General features: G+C 34.6%; 1 protein-coding gene across 1 annotated transcript in view; it reads left to right on the top strand.

Moving 5' to 3' along the window:
* The window catches only part of si:dkey-92j12.5 (multiple PDZ domain protein), a 60,664-nt gene extending 36,837 nt beyond the window's left edge, over nt 1-23,827 (top strand). Inside the window, exons 22-44 of the mRNA XM_051124287.1 lie at nt 1,390-1,521; nt 1,601-1,870; nt 1,957-2,134; nt 4,394-4,492; nt 4,599-4,661; nt 4,743-4,802; nt 6,952-7,138; nt 7,379-7,587; nt 7,963-8,054; nt 9,540-9,585; nt 10,200-10,268; nt 10,365-10,736; nt 13,673-13,756; nt 14,026-14,249; nt 14,371-14,518; nt 14,617-14,688; nt 16,370-16,418; nt 16,509-16,552; nt 16,636-16,746; nt 18,611-18,715; nt 18,828-18,910; nt 20,753-20,873; nt 21,091-23,827. Coding sequence (XP_050980244.1) covers nt 1,390-1,521; nt 1,601-1,870; nt 1,957-2,134; nt 4,394-4,492; nt 4,599-4,661; nt 4,743-4,802; nt 6,952-7,138; nt 7,379-7,587; nt 7,963-8,054; nt 9,540-9,585; nt 10,200-10,268; nt 10,365-10,736; nt 13,673-13,756; nt 14,026-14,249; nt 14,371-14,518; nt 14,617-14,688; nt 16,370-16,418; nt 16,509-16,552; nt 16,636-16,746; nt 18,611-18,715; nt 18,828-18,910; nt 20,753-20,873; nt 21,091-21,255 — 2,983 coding nt within the window. The 3' untranslated portion in view covers nt 21,256-23,827. The remainder of the gene's footprint in view (nt 1-1,389; nt 1,522-1,600; nt 1,871-1,956; nt 2,135-4,393; nt 4,493-4,598; nt 4,662-4,742; nt 4,803-6,951; nt 7,139-7,378; nt 7,588-7,962; nt 8,055-9,539; nt 9,586-10,199; nt 10,269-10,364; nt 10,737-13,672; nt 13,757-14,025; nt 14,250-14,370; nt 14,519-14,616; nt 14,689-16,369; nt 16,419-16,508; nt 16,553-16,635; nt 16,747-18,610; nt 18,716-18,827; nt 18,911-20,752; nt 20,874-21,090) is intronic.
* Nucleotides 23,828-23,888: the final 61 nt, after the last annotated feature.

Genomic DNA, 23,888 nt, shown 5'->3' with positions numbered 1-23,888 from the left:
ATGAGATAAATGTATTTTAAATGCATTTTAATATATTTATTTTTCACTAGGAATGTGATACTTTTTTCAGGATTTGTTGATTAATAGAACATTCAAAAGAACATTTACTTAAAAAATAGAATTCTTGTAACATTATAGCTGATTTTACTGCCACTAAATGTAATGCATTATTCATGTCTTCTTCATCCAAAAATGTTGCTGACCCCAAACTTTTGATTGTTAGTATAAGGTTTAGTTCACTTCCAGAATAAAAACTATTTTACTCACCCCCATGTCAACCAAGACGTTCATGTCTTTCTTTCTTCAGTCAAAAAGAAATTTTTGAGGAAAACATATCAGGATTTTTCTCCATCTTCAATGGGGATCAACGGTCCAAACTGCAGTTTCAATGCAGCTTTAAAGGGCTCTACACGATCCCAGCCAAGAAATAAGGGTCTTATCTTGCGAAACAATCAGTCATTTTCAAAAAATAAAAATGCATATCCTTTTTAACCACAAATGCTCATCTTGCACTAGCTCTGCGATGTGCAACTTCACTCATTACGTAATCACGTTGGAAAGCTCACGCGCAGTTAGTGCTTCATCTGTGTACTTCGGTTAAAAAAGGTAGGGTAGGGTGAAAAACTCCATCTTATTCTCTCCTCCAACTTTTACCTTGTTTTTGGGTGTTTGACTTTTTTCCACGTTTGCTTTGTAAACACTGGGTTGGTACTTCCGCCTACATCATGCATGACCTTTCTAACGTGACTATGTAATGCATGAAGTTGCACTAGTGCAAGACGAGCATTTGTGGTTAAAAAGTATATTTGAAAATGACTGATCATTTCACTAGATAAGACCCTTATTCCTCAGCTGGGATCATTACATATGAACATATTGAAAGTGAATGCCTCAATGTTTGGTTAGTTTTTGGGATACCTCCTTGGCTGACTCCATGAACGACGATCCTTCCCATCTCATGTCTCTTCTTCATCTTTTCATCTGTCTTTTCTCTCCCTCGTCTTTGAAACTGCAATTTGGACCTTCAACTATATTGAGAAAAATCCTGGAATTTTTTTTCAAAAACCTTAGTTTCTTTTCGACATAAGAAAGAAAGACATGAACATCTTGAATGACATGGGGGTGAGTAAAGTATCAGGAAATTTTTATTCTGGAAGTGAACTAATTCTTTAACTATTTAAGATTTTTTTTTAATTAGATTTTTCAATTATAAGTGCTGTAATCTTTACAGATTTTGTCCGTTAAAACTAATTAAAACATTTTTAAATGTTAGAAAATGTAATGTTCTAGCCAGCAGCACATTTCTTTGGTTGTTGAAATTGGATTTTTTTTATCAAAACAATTTTAATTAAACCCATTTTTGCTGTTTCTTGTGTGTTTTTGTATCAGTGTGACATATGTACCTGCTGCCTTCCTGGACATGCACAGAGCCAGCCATGCCCAATCAAAAGAGGAAATGGAAAAACACAGAACAACTACTGTCCAGCCCAAGCACTCACAGAACCTACCTTTTAAACCCTTGTAAGAAGTCTGAAAATCTTTTTGTCTGTTTGTTTTCTTGTTTCTGATGGTGTTCTAATGCTTGTTTGCTTTGTGTTAGAGAATGCATTTCCGAACAACAAAGTACAGTGGATGGTAAAGGAGTGAATGGAAAGACTCAAGATGAAGAAGAGAATGAAAGAACAGATAGCCACAATCAGATAAAGCAAAGAGAGAGCAGTGAAAGTCTGGAAAGAGAGCAAAAGGTGAAGAATGAAAGAGCGGTCTTGCAGAGTGAGAACGGACAAAGACGAGGGAGAGAAAAAGACAGAAAAAAAGATGAAGAAGAGACACATGGGAAGGATCATAGTTCATGGAGTCAGCCAAGAAGGTATTTCATAAACTAACAAAACATTGAGATATTCACTTTTAATATGTTCATGTGTAATGTGGATATGGTTGTGTTTATTATCCTAGAGTAACATTATTGAGGGCTGGGGGCACGTGTCTTGGCTTCAGTGTGGTCGGGGGTCGTGGAATGGGCAGTCGACTGAGCAATGGAGAAATGAGACGGGGCATCTTCATAAAACACATCGCAGAGGACAGTCCAGCTGCACGCAACAGCACTCTGAAAGAAGGAGACCGAATTCTTCAGGTGTGTGTATTAGGGTGACCACCTGGCAATAGAGCTGTTGTGGGACATAAGTGTGTTTTTGCGGGACAATGCGGGACACGTGTGAGACTGATACATTTTCTGCTGTTATGCTATACTGATTACATCCATTGTCATATGCGACAGAAAGCGCGTTTTTTTAATGAGAGTAAAGAGAATCCACCTGCGAGAGAAGATTAATGCACCCCACAGAAAGTCGTGTCTGAGAAAGCAGCATCGATTTTTTTAAATGGTTCAAATGAATGGAGAATATCGCGTTTTTCCGTGTGCGCTCGACCATTTCCGTCGGTGGTGCTAGATCACTTGATGAAGTCCACAAATCCTTTGCGCAGTAAAGAGCTATTAAAAAGTAAAGAGCAGTAAAAAGCTATTTTTAAAAAGGCAAAAGAACGCATGGATGTTTTCTTAATCTGATCGTTAAAACCAACAGACTGGTGAAAATGCGGGACATTTTCTCAATATGCAACGTGCGGGACAAGGGATGAAAATGCTGTGCGGTCACCCTAATGTGTATGTGTTTGTGTGTGTTTATGAAAAATAACAAAACAGAAATATTTATACAGATACTGGCAGAAAATAACTTACAACTATAGTAAAAAATAATATATTTACAATGTACTTTAATATAAGGTAACTATAAGGGTTAGTACCTACTTATCTCCCAGTTATTGTAGTAAGTATAATGAAACAGAACTGCAAGATAACGTGCTACTATTCCTTCTTTAGTTTAAGTACAAAATGTCCTTCTTTTGTTCGTGTTACTGTGTAATTACACGGTTAAGTACTGAGTAATATTAATTAACAACATGTACTTATAGGGTTAGGATTAGGGTTAATTGTTTCCAATTATGCATAATTTGCTGTTACTACTGTTATTAAGTATATGTAACATATAACAATGGCACTGTTAAATGAAGTGTTGTCCAATACACAAATCAGTAATATAATTATTATCTAGTTTACTTGCTATAAAGATTTAATCCCGTAAACCTTGAAAACTAATTTGAAATTTGTTCCATTGTTCCAAAACTGTATTACCTTTTTGGGGCACAAAAGGATCATTTTTATCAGTTAGAATGTTGATATTTTATCATTTAGAATTTTTATGAATTCTCTGCTTCATATAATGAACATAAATGATAAAAAAAGTTGTGAAGAAATCATAAAAGCAGAAAGCAGGTAACAGTGTATATAAATATACATTGCCGTTCAAAAGTTTGTGATCAGTAAGATTTTTAATATTTTTAAGAAGGCTTTTCTGCTCATCAAGGCTGCATTTATTTGATTAAAAATAGAAAACAATTGTAATATTGTCAAATATTATTGCCATTTAAAATAGTGGTTTTCTATTTTAATATACTTTAAAATAGAATTTATTGTTGTGATGCAAAATGTATTTTCAGCATCATTACTTCAGTGTTTAGTGGCACATCATTCTTCAGAAATCATTCTAATATGCTGATTTATTATTAATGTTGGAAACAGTTGTGCTGCTTGATATTCTTTCAGATATTCTTTTGGAACTTTGATGTTAAAAGGCTAAAATGAACAGCATTTATTCAAAATAAATTTGTTCCAAACAACAAATATTAAGCAGCACAACTGTTTCCAACATTGATGATAAATCAACATATTAGAAAGATTTTTGAAGAATTGTGTGACACTGAACACTGGAGTAATGGCTGATGAAAAGCTTCTGTATTTTTGATCAAATAAACAGAACTTTGATGAGCATAAGAGACATTCTTTAAAAAACACTGAAAATCCTACTGATCCCAAACGTTATGTTTTGGAGCTTGACAATCATGATCCATGTTTACTTTAATTACACTGAATAAAAAAATCACCTTTTGTGCTTCACAGAAAAAAGTCATACAGGTTTGAAACTAGATAAAAGTGAGTTAAAAAAGAAAATACAGTCATATAGTCAGATTGGAATGGCTGATGTTAATCTGCGCTTGCTATTTTGGTGTGAAATATACATCAGAAGGCTTGAGGCTGAGACAAGTTAGTGTTGATGAACTCTGATTGGATTTGGATGATGTTTGATGATCTCCATCTGCTGGTCATAATAAGCTAATGCATCACTCCTACGCTGACCTAAATAAACTAGATAACAAGATTAGTTTAAAGAAAATCTGGGGCAAACTAGTTAACTTGAAAGTAGAAGTATGTTAAAAGGAATGAGCGACTCTGGAGAAAGAATTTCACACATTACATTTTTAATGTGTGTGTTGGCAGGTTCAAGGTGTAGATGTGAGTGATTTTACTCATGAAGAAACGGTCGAAGCGATCCGTAGAGCAGGAGACAAAGTAGAACTACTAGTGCAGAGTCCTGAGGTAATGCACAGATAATGTACACATACACACACATAATCAGTTAGGATATACACTAGACGAGACAAAACATGAGTAGGTAAAACATTTATTCCCTCTTTATGCCTAGTTTTCAGCTACTGACAGCTGCTCTGATGACAAGATGTCAAGATCAAATTCTCAAAATCATCAGGTGTGTTTTTGCTTATGCTGGTTATCATTAGTGTCTTGTAGGTGATGTATATTTTGATTTAAAGGTTTCTCTCCTCTTTAGGAACCCGAGATCCCCAATAATCTCTCCCCAACCTACCCCTTCAGTCCCATCCCCTTTAAGGTCTGTAATGTTTGTTTGCATAGTAATAATCCAATATATGTATATAAATAACATTTTATGGGCTCCACATATATTCTCTGCACACCGAACACTACCCTTGTGAAGGTACTCATTAGCATAACGTTAAAAACAGAACTTATTTGTGACCCTGGACCACAAAACCAGTCTTAAGTAGCACGGGTATATTTGTAGAAATAGCCAAAAATACATTGTATGGGTCAAAATGATCGATTTTTCTTTAAATATTAGGATATTAAGTAAAGATCATGTTCCATGAAGACATTTTGTACAATTCCTACCATAAATATATCAAAACTTAATTTTTGATTATTAATATGCATTGCTAAGAACTTCATTTGGACCATTTTTGGCGATTTTCTCAGTATTTTGATATTTTTGCACCCAGATTTTCATTATGTCTTTTTTCAGGTTTCAGATGATGTATAAAAATCAGTTTAAAAAAAAAAGGGTTTTGTGGTCCAGGGTCACATTTGATTAAAGTGTACTGCTAAATGTACAACATTTATAGTAAACAGTAAACTTGTCATTTCATTTGAAACTTGTATGTAATGTGCTGTAATATTTTTGTAATTACACATTTGTAATGATGACGTTGCAGTTTAGTACATTAAATACAGTAACCTTAACGTTACCAACGTAAAAACACCAGTTAAAACTACTTTACATGTGCTTTAGTATGTTAGTCAACACACTAAGCTCAACAAAAGACATTAAAGGAACACTCCATTTTTTTTAAAATAGGCTCATAGCTTAGCATAGATCATTGATTCTGATTAGACAGATAGCATCTCGCTCAAAAATGACCATATATAATAACGATATTTGACCTATTTAAAACTTGACTCTTCTGTAATTACACTGTTTACGAAGACTGACGGAAAATTAAAAGTTGCGATTTTCTAGGCTGATATGGCTAGGAACTATACTCTCATTCCGGCGTAATGATCAAGGGACTTTGCTGCCTTAATGATATTACGCAGCGCCTGAAAGTGACCGGCACTAAGTTTTGTGTAGATGCAGAGTTGTAGCCGGCAGAGTTGCCAGCTGCGTAATATCATTGCGCCTCCTGCACCCATGGTACGGCAGCAAAGTTCCTTAATCATTACGCCGGAATGAGTGTATAGTTCCTAGCCATATCGACCTAGAAAATCGCAGCTTTTCATTTTTCGTCTGTCTTAGTACACAATGTAACTACAGAAGAGTCAAGTTTTAAATAGGAAAAATATCGAAACTCTTTGGTAATTTTTGAGTGAGATGTTTAACCCTAGGGGAGTTGGACAATGAGCCTATTTTCAAAAAAAGTGGAGTGTTCCTTTAAAACATTATATATCCTCGACTTTAAAGTAAGACTTTTAGTTTGACATTATTACAAAGTGTACTAAGTTCACCTAAGTTCACTTAAGTGGTCTTTTATTTTATTAATTTTATATTATCTACAAGTTTTTAAAAAACACTACAGGTGCAAATTTAATACAATTATGCACACTTATTTTTTGTCAGCCATGTTGTAAAATACTCTTGAGCAGATTTAAAGGGGTAGTTCACCCAAAAATGAAAATCCTGTCATTAATTACTCACCCTCATTAATTTCCAAACCCGTAAGACCTTTGTTCTTCTTGGGAACACAAATTGATATATTTTTCAAAAAAAGCTTTCTGCCGCTGTATAGAGCAACGCAACTACCTCATTCAAGGCCCAGAAAGTTAGTAAGGACATCATTAAAATAGTCCATGTGACATGATTTAGCTTTAATTTTATGAAGTTACAAGAATACTTTTTGTGCGCAAAGAAAACCGAAATAAAATCATTTAACAATTTCTACCATGACAAAAAAACAGTTGAATAAAAGCGTTATTTTTGTTTTATTTGCGCACAAAAAGTAGTCTATTTTAACAATGTCCTTACTACCTTTCTGGGCCTTGAACGTGGAAGTTGCGTTGCTGACTATTGAGTCAGAAAGCTCTTGGATTTCATAAAAAATACAAAGGTCTTACGGGTTTGGAACGACATGAGGGTGAGTAATTAATGACAGAATTTAAATTTTTGGGTGAGCTATCCCTTTAAATGAGAACTGATTAAACAATGTATTTTCTGGCGCATATAATCACTTTTTATGGTGCTGTTGTAGCGTACAGAAGACTGGAAGTTGGGGAAGCCTCCACATTTAGCTCCCCCCCTCCTGAAACTGCCCTCCAGGCAAGTCAACACAGAAACAGATGGAGTACAGAGGGTTCCAGAGAGACCACCCTTGCCAGAAGAGGCTTCACATCAACACAGCGGGCAGGAGCAGAAGCAGGAGCAGGCCTCTTACTGGAGTATGTTTATGTGTGGCTCAGGTTTCACCTACATAAAGGGGACTTAAAGACAGGAAAACCTGAAATCACCTACATTGTAAAGAGCAGTGAACCATCCCTACTAGGAAACCTGCGTAATAAACATACCAAATAATAAGCTTAGGGGGTTCAGAAGTATCATTAGCTATGCATACAAGTCAGTGTCTCCATTAGTGTGTCCACTGGATGTTTCTACATGTTTATGTATGTGTGTGTGAGCAGGCCGCATGCAGCAGAGGTATGGCAGTCTGCCTGGAGAGCTGCACATGTTTGATCTGGACTGTGGCTCACACAGCTCTGGACTGGGACTGTGTTTGTCAGGAAACAGAGATGGAGCACGTGGTAGAATGAGTGTGTACGTGTCAGAGATCAAACCAGACGGGGCCACTGCCGCAGATGGTCGGGTCAGGGTGGGAGATGAACTACTGGAGGTGAGAACGACCTCCTGAACTCTGGCCAATAGAAACATTCAATTTGTGCAAGCAAGACTTTATGCTGTATATGTTGCTTATAATTAATAACATACAATTTCTAATGATAATAATGCTCATTTCAACAAATAATGATTTTGAGCTTTTTTGGGTGCAGTGTGGGATGACCAGTATTTCCATTCTGTTGTCTAAGGTCTGATGCCATCGAATTCTAACTATTATAGATGTTGTAGATTTGCGTTTGTTATGTGAAGGACGATATTAAAAATTTTACAATTGCCTCCAGTCTCCCCAATATAACTGAAAAAGCAAATCACAGTGTCTTATCTAAGGTCAAGTGTTAATCTTCAGAATGTTTATGTGTGTATTTTGCAGATAAATGGACAAGTGCTGTATGGACGCAGCCACCAGAATGCAACAGCAATCATCAGCAATGCTCCAGCTAAAGTCAGAATTCTGCTCACAAGGTGAGACATCTTCACATGAATGCAAATTAACACAAGCTGTCTTCTGCATGCATTTTAATATAGACTCTTAAAAATGAAGGTGCTTTAAAAGGTTCTTCACAGCGATGCCATAGAAGAATCATTTTTGGTTCCACGAAGAACCATTCAGTCAAAGGTTCTTTAAAGAACCATCTTCAGATTCTTTCACCACGAAGAACCTTTTGTGGTTATGGAACCATTTAGACAAAAAAGGTTCTTCGTTGGCATTGTGAAGCACCTTTATTTTTAAGAGTGTACACTTTATGTACATAGATTATGTGTATTTGACTTTTTGAAACAAGCAGAAATAAAGAAAGGAAGATATTCTGCACTATTTTAGGTCTATGCCAACTCAAACACACTGCATATGCACATGAATACTGTATGCAATTTTAAATCAAACTAGACGCATTTTCACAAGGTCTCAGGCTTTGCATCCTACTGTATATCTATGTATAGTGTGTGTTTAGTAGCGTACAACGGGGCTAAAGGCACACTTTAAAAAAATGTGTAAAATGTGTTATTGCAGAAAAAATATATACGGTTATATTACCCCACACACGGTGTAAAAGGCTTGCCAGCATGGGGCAAAAGGCACACAGTAATGTTTTTTTTTAATGTCTAAGTTAATACTTGTTCAAAACAATCACATTAGCAAAGTTTGTACTATTTTCTGCTTATTTTGAAAAATAAAAATAAATTGTCATTAAAATGTTAATATAAAAAATTTAAATTTTAATACAGAAACAAAATCATTTTAAAAAGTAAATATTCTGAAAGCATTGCAGGAGATCCCATAATAATTTAATATAGATGTACAGTAGTAAGAACAAATGATATTTTATTATATGATATTGTTAATATCATGTTTTTAAATATGATGGTTTCATTCTAAACATGGTGATTATGTCTAAGATGGACTTCCAACATAATATATGATATTTACCAACTGAATCTAAACATGTCATGTCAACAAATGGAAAAGTCATCCATCTATTAATTATCATGTTAATTATTGAGCCTTTTAGCCCCAACAGCAATGGTGCTTTTTACCCTAAATACCATACTTTTACATATTCTTTCGTTATTTAAGAACTGTTGCTTTAATTATCTTAAACAAAAATGAAAATCATTAAGAAGACATTTGTCTCAAAATCTATGCATCCATTTTAGTGATTCTCATTTGCTACTTAAATCTACATTTAAAAAAAAAATCAAATATTAGATCAAGCAAGCACAGAATCAACTTTGTGCTGCAGCCTGCGATCACATCAAGGATCACACAAATTTGCATGTGCATCTTGAAAAGCTAATGTTTTAGAAAGTTCTGTGCCATTTTTTTGTGCCATCTAGTGGTTTAGAGGAAAATAATATCAAGGGCGCCTTTTACCCCGGGGTGCCTTTAGCCCTGTTGTACCCTATGTATGTGTCACATTTTTTGATGCACATATTTAATTTTCTCAACAGGAATAAACCTGCACAGAACCAAATGACTACAGGACCAGTAAAGGAGGCAATGAAGACACAAACACACACACACACATAGACACGTTGGGTTTCCATGTTTTATGGGGACATTCCATAGGTGTAATGGTTTTTATACTGCACAAACTATATTTTCTGTGCCCTTACCCTAATCCAACACCTAGATTCACTCCTAACACAAACTTTCTGCAGTTTTACATTTTCAAAAACAATCATTTAAGCTTGTTTCCTCATGGGGACCAAAAAAAAAAAAAAACAAATATCCCCAGAAGGTCAAAAATTTCTGGTATTACTATCCTTGTATGAACATTTAGTCCAATAATGTAGAAAACACCAGGCACACACACATGAATAAATAAACTAAAATACTTAATAAAACTATTAAAAATAGTAAAAGACACAATAATTATAGAGCTGTACTTCATTAACCAATCAAATCATTGTCGAAAAAACCATTATGAACATGTTCATTACAATATATTTGCATAGTTAGCTGCTTGTTTCTGACGAGTTATTGATTTTTTTTTCTTTGATTTTTTTATTTAATTTTGATGAAATACTCTTGAATTTTCTGTTACCACATATCTGCATTACTGCACATCTTCTGTCACTTGTCATCTAATAAGAGTTTTATCTATTTAGATGGACAACTGTCCTGTTTTATCTCCTGCCATGCAGGTCAAAGAAGGTCAACATTTAGCTTTGTCGCAGGTAAAAAAAAGTCAAATCGAATATTAGACAAAAACATGGCACATCTGCCTGCTTCATTCTCATTCTCTTTATCCTCACGTTTCTGTTTGTCGATAGGATGGAAGGATCAGCAGAGAGGATAAACTGAAGTCTTGCTCCTCAGAGAATCTCAGCATCGGTCTTCCTGCTCCAATCAATGCCACATCCAATCATAAACCCACATGTCATCCTGCCAGTCACATGTCCCCCAGCTACTGTACTCCTCCATCAACTGGCATTTCATCAGCTGATGAGAACATCCACTGCGGCTCCACAGCCAATCAGAGCTCTTGCACGGGGCCTCACAGCGCTTCTTATTTTGCCCAGTGTTCTGTGAGCTCTGACCCCCTAACATGTCCCATCATACCTGGCTGTATGAATAATATTGATATCTGCAAGGGCACCACAGGGCTTGGCCTCAGCATAGTAGGAGGCTGCAACACAGCACTGGTGAGAAATTGTAAATAAAACCAAGTTTATTAGACTTCACAGTGTTGAAACAGCATCTTCAGTGTAAATCTGAATATCAGATTAGTTGCTTTAGTTGCCATAGTCAGCCAAAAAATGAAAATATTAAGGCTGGGTAAAAAATATTGATTTCTCGATTCTCATTCTAAATCGATTTTTAAATCCCAAGAATCAGTTAGTCTAGCCTGTTTTAGTTAATGAACGGAACATTGTAGCACACCTCCCATCCAATAAATCTCAAATAAGCATTGTGCTTTACTTTTGATATGAAACAAAATTTCAGATTTAAAATTTTTGTCCATTTTATTACAGTATTCAAACAACAATGCTTTTTGGCGCTGTTTCATGTGACGTGACAGATTGCTGTAGAGAAGCGTCAGCCCGAAGCTCACGTGAACTGATCATCTCCTCTCCTCTACCAGTTTCAGAACAAAATAAATATGAATAAATATCCGAATGTATGTTAAAAGACAGAATACAACTCACCAAAATCCATATCCTGTCTCATGTAATTGCTCAATCAGTGTTTCAACCATGCAAACACGTCACATTTACCTCTGATAAAACATATTCGGTGACCATAAACTCTATAGAGAGGAGCATTTTGCTAAATACATGCACCAAATAACATATTCATTATAATTTCTTAAGTGTTTAGTTGGTTTATATAAATCCGTACATTTTTTTATATGACAGCCATCTTTTAAATGTTTATATTTCAAAAAAACGAGTTGGAGTAGAAATATAATTATGTAATTATAATTTTATTATCAAAACTTTATTTATTTGCTTCATGTAATTTAAGCGTTTGTATACCAATCAGTTAATTTTAACCTTCAATATTATAGTAATGTAGTACAAACTGACTCTTGTATATTTTACAGCATTAGTTGAGCTTCTTTTCCTTGAGAAAATTTGTCATGTACTGTACCTGATATGTATCCAAAATAACCGATGTCAAATCGAATCACAAGCTTGTGAATCTAAATCAAATCAAATCATGAAATTTGTCAAAACCCAGCCCTAGAAAATGTCATGTCATCGTTTACTCACTCATGTCATTCCAAACCTTTATGATTTTCTTTCTCACATGGAACACAAAAGAAGATATTTAGCAGAATGTTCATGCTGTTATGCATTCCAAAGCAAAGCAACATACACTGCATTCAAGATATCCGTTTTATCAGTTCATGCATTGCTTGGGCATTAAACCCATGGTCTTGGCATTGCTGCTGCCATGCTTTAGTGTTTGAGCTATAGGAATTCACTATATAAGTAGCTCATGTGACTTCAGAAGCCATACAATGCTTTTGCGTGGAGACAAAGCTAAAAAATAAAGTTGGAATTTAATTTTTTCAGTGAACTATCCTTCAAAGAAATATTACAGGTCAAATATAATGTGTTGTGGTACTATCAATAATGGCAGTAGATGCTGACCCAAGGGAGAAGAACTGTTGAATAAAGTCTTTTTTTTTTTTCCTTTGTGTGCAAAATATAATCAAAAATATCTTGACTTGTGTTCCAGAGATGAACAAAGGTTTTACGGGTTTAGAACGACGTGAGGGGGATAGAATTTTCATTTTTGGGTTAACTATGCCTTTAAAGGGGTCATCGGATGCATAACTCACTTTTACATGTTGTTTGATCATAAATGTGTGTTGGCAGAACCACCCTATAATGATAAAAATCCACCAAGTGGTATTTTTTTAAATTTTTATAAGTAATATCCCCTTTGTCAAATCAAGCCATTCTCAGCTTCTTCTCTGTGTGACGCCACACCGACCAAGGTTACTCCCAAGATAGTTGATTGACAAGGCTGTCTTACCTTAGACCCGCCCTGAGCTGTAACACTCTGACTGCCATTGTATTGACGCAGAGGATTGACGTTACTTTCGTTTTAGAAGGAAATGTGCACTGCGATATACATAAATGCGTCTATATTCGTGCAAATCATTCATGATGCACCTACAGCAGAAGTGAGTATAAGGGGTTTTTATGCATCTTTGCAAATCGCCTTTCTTAATAATGTGCTAGTTAGCAAGTTTCACGGTTAAATGTGTCTAAAGACAAGGGCTGCAAACAGCTATAAACAGAACAGCTTGTCACCCCACAGTAGAGAGGGGCAGGGTGAGCAGAGCTCATTAGCATTTAAAGGCAAATGCAACAGAACGGCTCACTCTAAAAAGGGCTGATTTTGACAAGGTAAAAAGGGTGTTTTTTACATTACCACTGAGAAATTTTAACCAACGTATGTTATAGACTTTTCATTAAGACCCTAAAGAATCATATCAACTAAAAATGGACATCCGATGACCCCTTTAATTAAAAGCAAATCAAACGAAAGTCATTCACAGTTGAAGTGAGTGGGATATGTTGACAGTAGGGTTTTAAAACATGAAGGGTTTTTTGCTTGTTTGTTTTTTACTTTTAATTATTTAGTAGAAAAACACTTATTATTTGATCTGTAAAGTTGTCTAAACCATGCTGTTTGCTCGTTTTTGTGAACTGAGGGATGGGTCTAAATTATTTTTTATGTTGTAGTATTTGACAGAAGGCCAGAATTGCTCTTGATAAAGCTTATAAAATATTCCTTTAAATTAAAAATAAATATAGAAGTAACATGCTGCAATCACCAGAAATCAAAAAATGGGAGTTCAAACAATGTCTTTCTTTCCCTAGGGCTTTTTTATGTGGAAATAAACAAAGCTTTTGGATTTTAAAACATTTCAAAGGAAAGAAAAATTATTAAAGATTCTGCAGTATTTTTAGGTTCATGCCAGCTCGAGTGCATGGTGTTGTTAAAGAATCACTGTCAATTTTTTACTAAATCAACTTTTCACTAAAATGCTTTCACATAATTTCTGTCTTTCCTTTCCTTTCTTTTTCTTTCTTTCTTTCTTTCTTTCTTTCTTTGTCAGGGCATAATAATGATTCATGAAGTGAATAAGGATGGTGCGGCACACAGAGATGGTCGGTTGTGGGCAGGAGATCATATACTAGAGGTACGGAAGTCTAGCATTTACTAGTGAAGTTGTACAGAATGTAGTTTATTGATCTCTTCACAAAGAAGTTCCATTGACCCTAGATGTTTACAATCAAGTATACAGAGTAACAATTCTAACTGTCGAGAACTGTCATGCCTTAGATTGACATCAACAAGGTACAGTGCAGATTAAACCCTAACTGAATATTCGAACTGGTAAAATATTTAATCTGCTTTGCCCATCCAAGGATCTCTGAGTAGCTCTTAAGTGTAATTATTGTTATCTAGGTGAACGGCATTGATCTGAGAATGGCCACTCATGAGGAGGCCTTGAGCGTCCTGCGCTTGAGTCCGCAGCGTGTGCGATTGTGTATCTACAGAGACCCTGTGACAGAGAACCACTCCACACACACACTCCAGAACCATACACCTGAAGACATGTGGGACCTCTTCAGTGTGGAGCTGATGCTCAAAACAGGACAGGGACTGGGGCTTCGCATTGTGGGAAAAAGGTGGGCTATTTTAAAGGGGTATAATTACATTAGAAAACTGCACACTATAGATCATAAATAATACATAGAGTCAGCTGTTTTGCGATTCATCTGAATTCATATTTGTCTGCATGTCTTGCAGGAATGACACTGGAATCTTTGTGTCTGAGATAACAAGGGGAGGGGCTGCAGACTTGGATGGAAGGCTGTTGCTAGGTGACCAGATTTTGTCTGTGAATGGAGAGGACATCCGAGCTGCATCGCAGGACTATGCGAGCGCACTGCTGCAGGTGCAGGCAAATACATTTCTCTCAGGAATATTTTAATTAATGCATTTCCTTCATAAAGGCTAATTATGATCCTCTTTCTTTGTGTATGTGTGCTGCAGAGGTGTAGTGGGTCTGTGCTGTTGGAGGTGGCACGTTTTAAAGCTTCATCACACTACTCATATGGAGATCAGGTGAACATTTTATACAGTACAAAGAGATCATTCCAGTACCTTTTGAACCTGGTGATCTAAAACAAATAAATGTTCATGTGTTATAATTCTTATATTTTTATAAAGGGATCAAAATATGGTTTGGTTAAGTTCAGGCCATTATGACAAGAAAATGGACAGAATTGATTCCCGAAAGAACGGAAATAAAAAGCCAAATTTAGCTATTGCTCAATGACTGACATGATTTCTGTAATTTTATCAAATAAGGTGAAATTCTTTGCAGTGAGACCCACGAATACCACAAAAAAGCTTTTGATAGTTAAAGATGTTGTACAAAAGACTAATAATATGAAAAGGAAGACCAATTAAAACAAAATGATTAGCAGTTAAAACTAAATTCTCAAAAAAACAGCTGAAATACTTCTTAATAAAATGACAGTTAGAAGGTATTGCACAGCACATGATTCATGTAATTATGATATTTTCTCAGAATTGTGAGAAATAAACTTGCAATTGTGAATTATAAAGACAGAATTGCGAAATATAAACTCCAAACTCAGAGAAATGAAGTCTCAGAATTTTCTCAGAATTGCGTGATATAAACTCAAGAAAAAAAAAAAAAAACAGAATTGAGATATCTTGCAGTTCAGGCTTTTTCCCCCCAGAATTCTTAGATATAAACTTGCAATTGTGAGTTACAATGTCCAATTCTATGAGGGAAAAAAGTGATATATATCTCACAATTCTTAGAGAAAAAGACACAATTCTGACATGATTTTTTGTTATCAGATTTCTGTAATTTTATCAAATAAGGTGGAATTCTTTGGAGTGAGTTTGAACCCACAAATACCACAAAAAAAGCTTTTGATAGTTAAAGAGATTGTACAAAAGACTAATAATATGAAAAGAAAGAAAAGGAAGACCAATTAAAACAAATAAAAAAAAACAAAAAAAACATCTGAAATACTTCTTAATAAAATGACAGTTTATAACGTTAGAAGTTAATGCACAGCGCATAGGAAAGTAATGAAATTATAATTCTATATATAATTCTGACTTTTTAACTTACAATTGCGATGAAAAAAAAAGTCAGAATTGCAAGGCTGTATCACGGCATTCTGTGGAAAAAGTCAATTGCGAATTTGTATCACGCGATTCTGAGAATAAAAGTTAGAATTGCGAGAAAAAGTCAATTACCTTTATTTCTTCCATATTAAATTGATCAAAATTGAGAGTGAAGATATTTCTAATGTTATTTAAAAATCTCCCAAATAAATGCTGTTCTGTGGAATTTTCTATTTATGTCTTCAATCAGGAAAAAAAAAAAAGTTTCCACAAAAATAAAAGCAGCAACAGTGATAATAATAATGTTTCTTGAGCACCAAATCAATTAATGATTTCTGATGCAATGACGGGAATAAATTATATTTGAAAATATATTCAAGTAGAAAACAGTTATTTTAAATAATAATATTTCAGAATATGATTTTACTGTATTTTTGATTAAATCCTGTTGAGCACTTGGTGAGACTTCTTTTAAAAATATTTTAAAAATATAATCAACCCCAAACACTTTTGACACAGTGTGTATACTATACACATTTTTACAGCACACAAACACAACTTGTCTCAGTGATATTCATCTCAGATCTAGACATTGCACAATCTACACAGTGTCTGTGTTCTGACTGTGTTGTGGCAGGTGGGCGAGGTGGACGTCCCTCTTCTCTCCTCTCTCAGCGCACATGATTGTAAGAGTATCTGTCACATCATGCAATTATTCACTATTCAGTATTCAGTCCTCTTCATCAGTGAGTCAATGTTTTCATCTGTTTCCACAGCTGTGGATGAAAATGTGGACATCAGAACTGTCACCGTTCAGAAGGTGGGTTTGGATTTGCACTTTGAAAGCAGTAATGCAATGTTTCTGCAGTAAGTAACTGTAAGGTTGCTGTGATTCTGTCCCAGCATGAATGTGAGTCTGTGGAGCTGAGATTGAGAGGCACACAAGGAGATGGTATGATTTATATCTCCAACTTGGACCCGACCACACCTGCAGCACGCGCAGGACTTCTGCAGGTAGAGAATGCTTGACACTTGATGGGTACAGAATATGTTATAGGAGCTAAAAGCCTTTTTCCCCTTTTTCATATGTTTGGAAAATGTTTATGATGGAGCCAGTAGCCTTGTGGACAGCTTTCTAAAATATTGTACCACTTTGTAGACCCAAGTTTGAGCCCGGCTCATGGTTCTTTTCCAGTTCCCACTCCCATATGGCTTTCTGGCATGTCTCTATACTGTCTATACTCTATACTGTTAGGCAAAAATGCCTAAAATAAATCTTAAAAAAAGGAGAAAAGAAATTGTTAATCATCGTAAATCTTACGATGTACATCAAACTATACGTACGCTACTATTCAGAACGCTGGGGTCTGTAAGATGAATCATTTCATCCAGCATGGACACAAAAGTAACAGTAAAGACATTTATGTAACTTAAGATTTTTTTTTTAAATGTTGTTCTTTAGAATTTTCTATGCATCAAAGAATCCTGAAAGAATAGCATTTTAAAATATATTAGAATAGAAAACAGTTGTTTTAAATTATGTTTCACAATTTTACCTTTTTTTTTCTATTCATTTAGCCTAAATGAAACTGTGTTTATAGATCTATTATTCCAATAAATTAAAATACAAATATGTATTTTGACTTTTTTTGTACAATGATTTGGATAACAGGGTTGAATGGTTGAGGAAGTAAAAAGGTTGTAAAAATTTCTAAAATGTTATTATTTCTAAATATTTTTAAATTTTGCTAATAATAAAAAAGTTTTGACTGCAATGAACTAAATTAAATAAATAATTTTAGGAAAATCTGTTAAATTTGATTATGTTTAATGATTTTATATTTTTGTACCGTACCAGTCAAAAGTTTTTGAACAGTAAGATTTTAATGTTTTTTAAAAAAAAGTCTGCTTACCAAGCCTGCATTTATTTCATCCAAATTACAGCAAAAACAGTAAAATTTTGAAATATTTTTACTATGTAAAATAACTGTTTTCTATTTTAATGTATTTTAAAATGTAATTTATTCCTGTGATTTCAAAGCTGAATTTATAGCACCATTACTCCAGTCATATGATCCTTCAGAAATTATTCTGATATTCTGATTTGCTTTAAAAAACATTTATTATTATTATTATGTTGAAGACAGCTGAGTAGTTTTTTTTTAGGTTTCTTTCATGAATAGAAACCCTTTGTAACATAAATATCTTTATCATCACTTTTGATTCATTTAAAGCATCCTTGCTAAATAAAAGTATTAATTTTTATAATTTGTTTCCCCCCAAAAAAAAAAAAAAAAAAATATATATATATATATATTCTATTCATCAAAGTATCCTGAAAAAAAGGTACTCAACTGTTTTAAATATTAATAATAATAATAATAATAACAGCAAATCAGCATATTACAGTGATTTCTGAAAGATCATGTGATTAAAGACTGGAGTAATGATGCTGCAAATATAGCTTTGATCACAGGAATAAATTACATTTTAAAACATGCAAAGAGAAAGCAGTTATTTTAAATAGTAAAATTATTTCACAATATCACTGCTTTTGCTGTATTTTGGATCAAATAAATACAGGCTTGGTGAGTAGAAGAGAATTCTTTAAAAACATTAAAAATCAGTTAGGTAGTGTATATAGTCAAGGAGGTCATGATGAAACAGGCCAAAATGACCATTTTAATGGATACAGACATTTGATGTCTGACTAGCTAGTTTTTATACAGGATTCATTTTTTATTAGATACTGGTTTATATAAATGTCTAGTTCCTACTACCAAAAATGTAAATGTCACAGACACTAAAGTGAAAACTCATTCATGGGAATTGCTTCCCACCACCCTCAAAAATAATCAACTGTGAATTGATTTTTCAGCTGGGTGCCAGGGTCATCAGCATTAACGGTACATCAACTGAACGTCTCTCAGTTACTGAGGCAAGTACTCTCCTGAGAAACAGCAGCGGAGCCGTCACACTGCAGGTATGTATCGTCACACGCATATCAAATCATTTCAAAACATAATCAAGTGTTCAGTCATTCTACACAGAGCACATCTTACCATGAATGTCACAATCTGTGTGTTTGATTAAAGGTGATGCCAAGTGACTGTGCAGATGGAGCTATTCACTCCTCACATGGACTCTCAGAGAATTACAATACCCACAACCACCAGAGGTACTTGAAATGAATATTTACAGTTAAGGGTCAAAAGTTTACATCCTGCATCAGAATTGGCAAAATGTTAATTATTTTACCAAAATAAAAGGGATCATACAAAATGCGCGTGATTGTTTATTTAGTACTGACCTGAATAAGATATTTCACATAAAAGATGTTTACAGTTGAACATATAAAAATGACCCCATTCAAAAGTTTACATGACCTTGATTCTTAATAATGTGAAAACTGCTGAACAGAATAAAGATGTGTACATTTTTCTTATTTTGCCTAAATATAAATGTTTTCATTTAGTACTGCCCTTCAGAGGCTACAGAAGATACTTACATGTTTCCCAGAAGACAAACAAAAAAGTTATATTTACCTTGATCTTCAAATTCAAAAAGTTTCCTTCTGGAGCATCAGTGCGAAAAGATGGATCTCAAAATCATACAGTCATTGTTGGAAAGGGTTCAAATACACAAAAATCCTGGAAAACCAAAAATGTGTGGGACCTGAAGGATTTTTCTGAGGAACAGTGGGTAGTTTAACTGTTCAGGACAAACAAGGGACTCATGAACAACTATTACTAAACAAAAAAAAAAAACAAAACAAAAAAAACCAGCAGCAAAAATAACAGCTGTGGAACACAGTAAGTGTATGTAAACTTTTGAACGGGGTCATTTTTTATAAATTCAACTATTATTTTCTCTTGTGGACTATATGTAAATATCTTTTATGTGAAATATCTTATTTATGTCAGTACTAAATAAACAATAACATGCATTTTGTATGATCCCTCTTATTTTGGTAAAATAATTAACATTTTGGAGATTCTGAAATGGGGATGTAAACTTTTGACCTCAACTGTATAATTACATTATAATACATAAAAAATGCTTAAATTAATAGTGATACTATAAAAGTACTATATTTTATAATAGGTTTAAATTGTATTGAGAAATAATCATTTTTATTTAATTTATTATGTTTTTTAATCATATATTTATGTATTTCTTAAAGAATTATAATGTATTGTGTATGTGGGCAGCACATTTATGTATGTGAAGTATGTGAAAAGTTTGTCATCAGTATTTATTTACTTCTCTTTTTTGAAATAATGTTTCTTGAGCACCAAACTACGGAATTATTTCTGAAGTATCATGTGACAATTTGCAATATTTCGAATGTATTATTGTTTCTTTCTGTATTTTTGTGTCAAATAAATGCAGCTTTGGTATGCATAAGAGACCTTTTAAAACGCTACAAAATATTGGCAACCCAAAACTTCTGAATAGTAGGGTATATCCTTTTAGGGATGATAATATTCAATGTGGGGCACTTCATACCAGTTGCGCTGGTCTATACATTAAATTAAGGAACTCTAATAAGATTTAGAAAGCCAATTAAATTCATAGGTCCTGGGACAAAACTTTTAGGTTATATCATACAGGACTTTAGTCAATTATGTTCCTGGTCTGCTGACAATGGTCCAGATTTATCCTTTCATTTAAGAGTTATTACTGGTTTCATCCCAGCGCGGCCTTCAATGAGTTCACGAGATATATTAAAATTGCACATTTTTACTGAAACGTCTGCTTGTGGATATTTCAGAGCCAGTTTGCGTGTGCAGCTCTGTAGAGGCGTTTGAGTCAGCAGAATTCTACACACTAAAGCTCTGATAAAGGACTTCCCCTCCAGGGCACCCAGACTATTCAGACACGCTGTTCAATAGAAGTGTTATGCTTGCTTTTTTCCTTTTTCTAACTGTACTAAGAGATTAATCATTGCCCTGTTTGCCAATAGGGTGTCTGGGGAAAAAATGGGTTAAATTCTATATGTCTTTTGTGTGTGTTTAAGTTCTCAGTTCCAGACTATCATTCTTGAACGTGGCTCTGCTGGGCTTGGCTTCAGCATTGTAGGAGGATTTGGCAGTTCCCATGGTGACTTGCCCATCTATGTCAAGAACATATTTCCCAAGGTACACAAGAAAGAGACTGTAACTAAAAACTGCGAGTTCAGTCAATCTCGACTGCAGCGCGCCAAAGAGATCAATACATGTCCAAACACACATTCAGTTTGCACGTATCATAGCATGTACACACACCCCCTCCTGAAATACAGTCATCTGACTGAGAAAATCATGTTATTTGTGTATTTGAGCATGAAGCGTATGTGACAGTGCTCTGTTTCCACAGGGAGCCGCGGTGGAGGACGGGCGTCTGCGACGCGGTGTTCAGCTGCTGACAGTAAATGGTCAGAGTCTGGAGGGTGTCACTCATTCTGAAGCTGTTGAGCTCCTTAGACAAACCAGCGGGACAGTTACTCTACAAGTACTCTCAAAAAGACTACCATCATGCTGATAATGTCACTGTCCTGTCAAGACGTTTCGCATAGACCTCAAGCAGCAGATGTATTACTGAGTGTTAGACACAGATGGAGATTCTACAAGTATTTATGAAAAAAAAAAGATAGAAAAATCCCAAAATGTAGTGTTTTCTAATCTCAAAAATATCTTGGATTAAATGTGTGTAAAGTGGGAGAAGCCAATAGAGACTAGTGCTAAACCAGTGGTTCTCAACCAGGGCATTTGTAGGATGACTTAAAATTATTTAAATGATAATTATTTACTAGATGTAAATTGAAAACACTTATTTTCCCTCAATATATATACATACAGTTTATACAATTTAGAGTTGTTTAATTCATATATATGTAGTGCCCTCCACTAATATTGGCACCCTTGGTAAATGTGACCATGGACCATAAAACCAGTCATAAAGGGTTTTTTTTTTAACCGAGATTTGTACATCTGAAAGCTGAATAAATAAACTTCCCATTGATTTATTGTTTGTTAGGATAGGACAATATTTGGCTGAGATACAACTGTTGGAAAATCTGAATAATAGTGTGCAAAAAAATCTAATTATTGAGGAAAATTGCCTTTAAAGTTGTCCAGATGAAGTTCTTAGCAATGCATATTACTAATCAAAAATTACGTTTTGATATATTTACACTAGAAAAATGTACAAAATATCTTACTGGTTTCAGATACTTCATATCTTAATGATTTTTGGCATAAAAGAAAAATCGTTCATTTTGACTCATAAAATGTATTGTTGGCTATAGCTGTAAATATACTTGAGCTACTTATGACTGGTTTTGTGGTCCAGGTTGACAAATATGAGCAAAGGTGGATGTGAAAATAAATCTGCAATGTTTGTTTTTGATCTTTCATTCAAAAATTCACAAATTCTAACCTATCATTGATATAAAACAATGGAAAGTGGGGGAAAAATCTCATTATGAAATAAATGTTTTTCTCTAGTTCACATAGCCACAGTTATTGGCACCCAACTGTTACAACCTCCTTTTACCAAAATAACAGCTCTGAGTTTTCTCTTATAATGCCTGATAAGTTTGGAGAACACCTGAAAAGAGATCAGAGTCCATTCCTTCATACAGAACCTCTCCAGGTTCCTTCAGATTCACAGCTCCATGCACAGCTCCATTCACAGGCCATAGCAGAAGCTTCATTTAACCATGACCCATTATAAGATTTCTTACAGAGGCAGTAAGGTTGAGATCTTTTATCTGTTGGTATTTGATAGAATCCATGATGCCTTTAATCTAAACAAGATGTTCAGGACCTCCAGCAGGAAAGAAGACCCACAACATTAAAAATACAGCAGTATATTTAACCATGGCCTTGGGCTACTTTTTATCCTTGTTTGGGTGGGTTTGCTGCCAAAAAGCTCTTTTTTTAGTTTCATCTAAACAATAGAAGCCAGTTTGAAGTTCCAGTCGTATCTGACAACTGAATATGCTGGAGTTTTTAGATGAGTAAGGAGGATTTTTCTTGAAACCCTCCTGAACAACAGCAGGGGCTGTTTGATATATTTTTTAGGCTTTCTGACCCCAAGACTCAACTAATCTCAGCAAATCTCCAGCTGTGATCCTTGCAGGGTCTTTGGCCACTCAAACTCTCCTCACCGTGGATTAGGACGATATAGACACGCGTCCTCATCCAGGCAGATTTGCACCATTATTAGTTGATTGACAATCTTGTTCTGCACACCAGAGCTGTATTCTTTGTTTTTACTCCTTGTAATGGGTGATTAAGGGAATTTGGCCTTTGTGTTCCTCATATTTATAATACTGTGGAACAGGAAGTCATGGCTGGACAATTTCATGCTCCTAGTCAAAAACAAAAATGTAAACATGAATGGGAATATACTTCAGAGATATTTTACTCATAAGAATTTCTAGGGGTGCCAATAATTATGACCAACATGAATTGGAGAAAAACATTTATTTTATAATGTGAGTTTCTCCCCATTTTCAATTATTTTACTTCAATGAAAGGTTAGAATATTGTGAATGTTTTGAATAAAAGATCAGAAAAATAAACAATGCAGATTTATTTTCATAGCCGCCTTTGCTCGCATTTACCAAGGTTGCCAATATTAGAGTATAGGTATTATCCGCAATTAATTTCAAGCTTTATGGAAACGCTGAGAACCACTGTGCTAAACTGTGATTCTTTTACACATACATATCAGCTATCATATTTTTTGTACTGTATTGCTTCACTACACAGATTTGTACCATTAATGTCCACTTTCCAGCCTTCGTCGCGAGTTACATGAACATATAACCGGCATAGTACTAAGAGCTTACATTATGTATAGTTATTCATAAGTGTTTAGTTACATGTTTAGGCTGTCATTAATCATGCAAAAAATATTTTAAGCAAGACTAATATATAGGAATATTTTCTGACTGTAGCTCAATAATAAACAGTTATATCTGTATGATGTCTGTATATGTTGTCAGATGCACCACATGTAAATCAGTGCTTCACTGTTCTTTAAAATGACAATCAACATTCATCCACTCATAGATTTGTCTTTTTCTACTGTAAATTTACCTGTATACAAAATAAATTATTTTATTGCAGTAAATACTTGTCTGTTGATGTCTTCATGTTAGACTA

Source organism: Labeo rohita, chromosome 1, assembly GCF_022985175.1.
Source record: "Labeo rohita strain BAU-BD-2019 chromosome 1, IGBB_LRoh.1.0, whole genome shotgun sequence".
Classification (NCBI taxonomy): domain Eukaryota; kingdom Metazoa; phylum Chordata; class Actinopteri; order Cypriniformes; family Cyprinidae; genus Labeo; species Labeo rohita.
The sequence above is the reverse complement of the archived record's forward strand: the minus strand, read 5'-3'. Positions and strand labels throughout refer to the sequence as shown.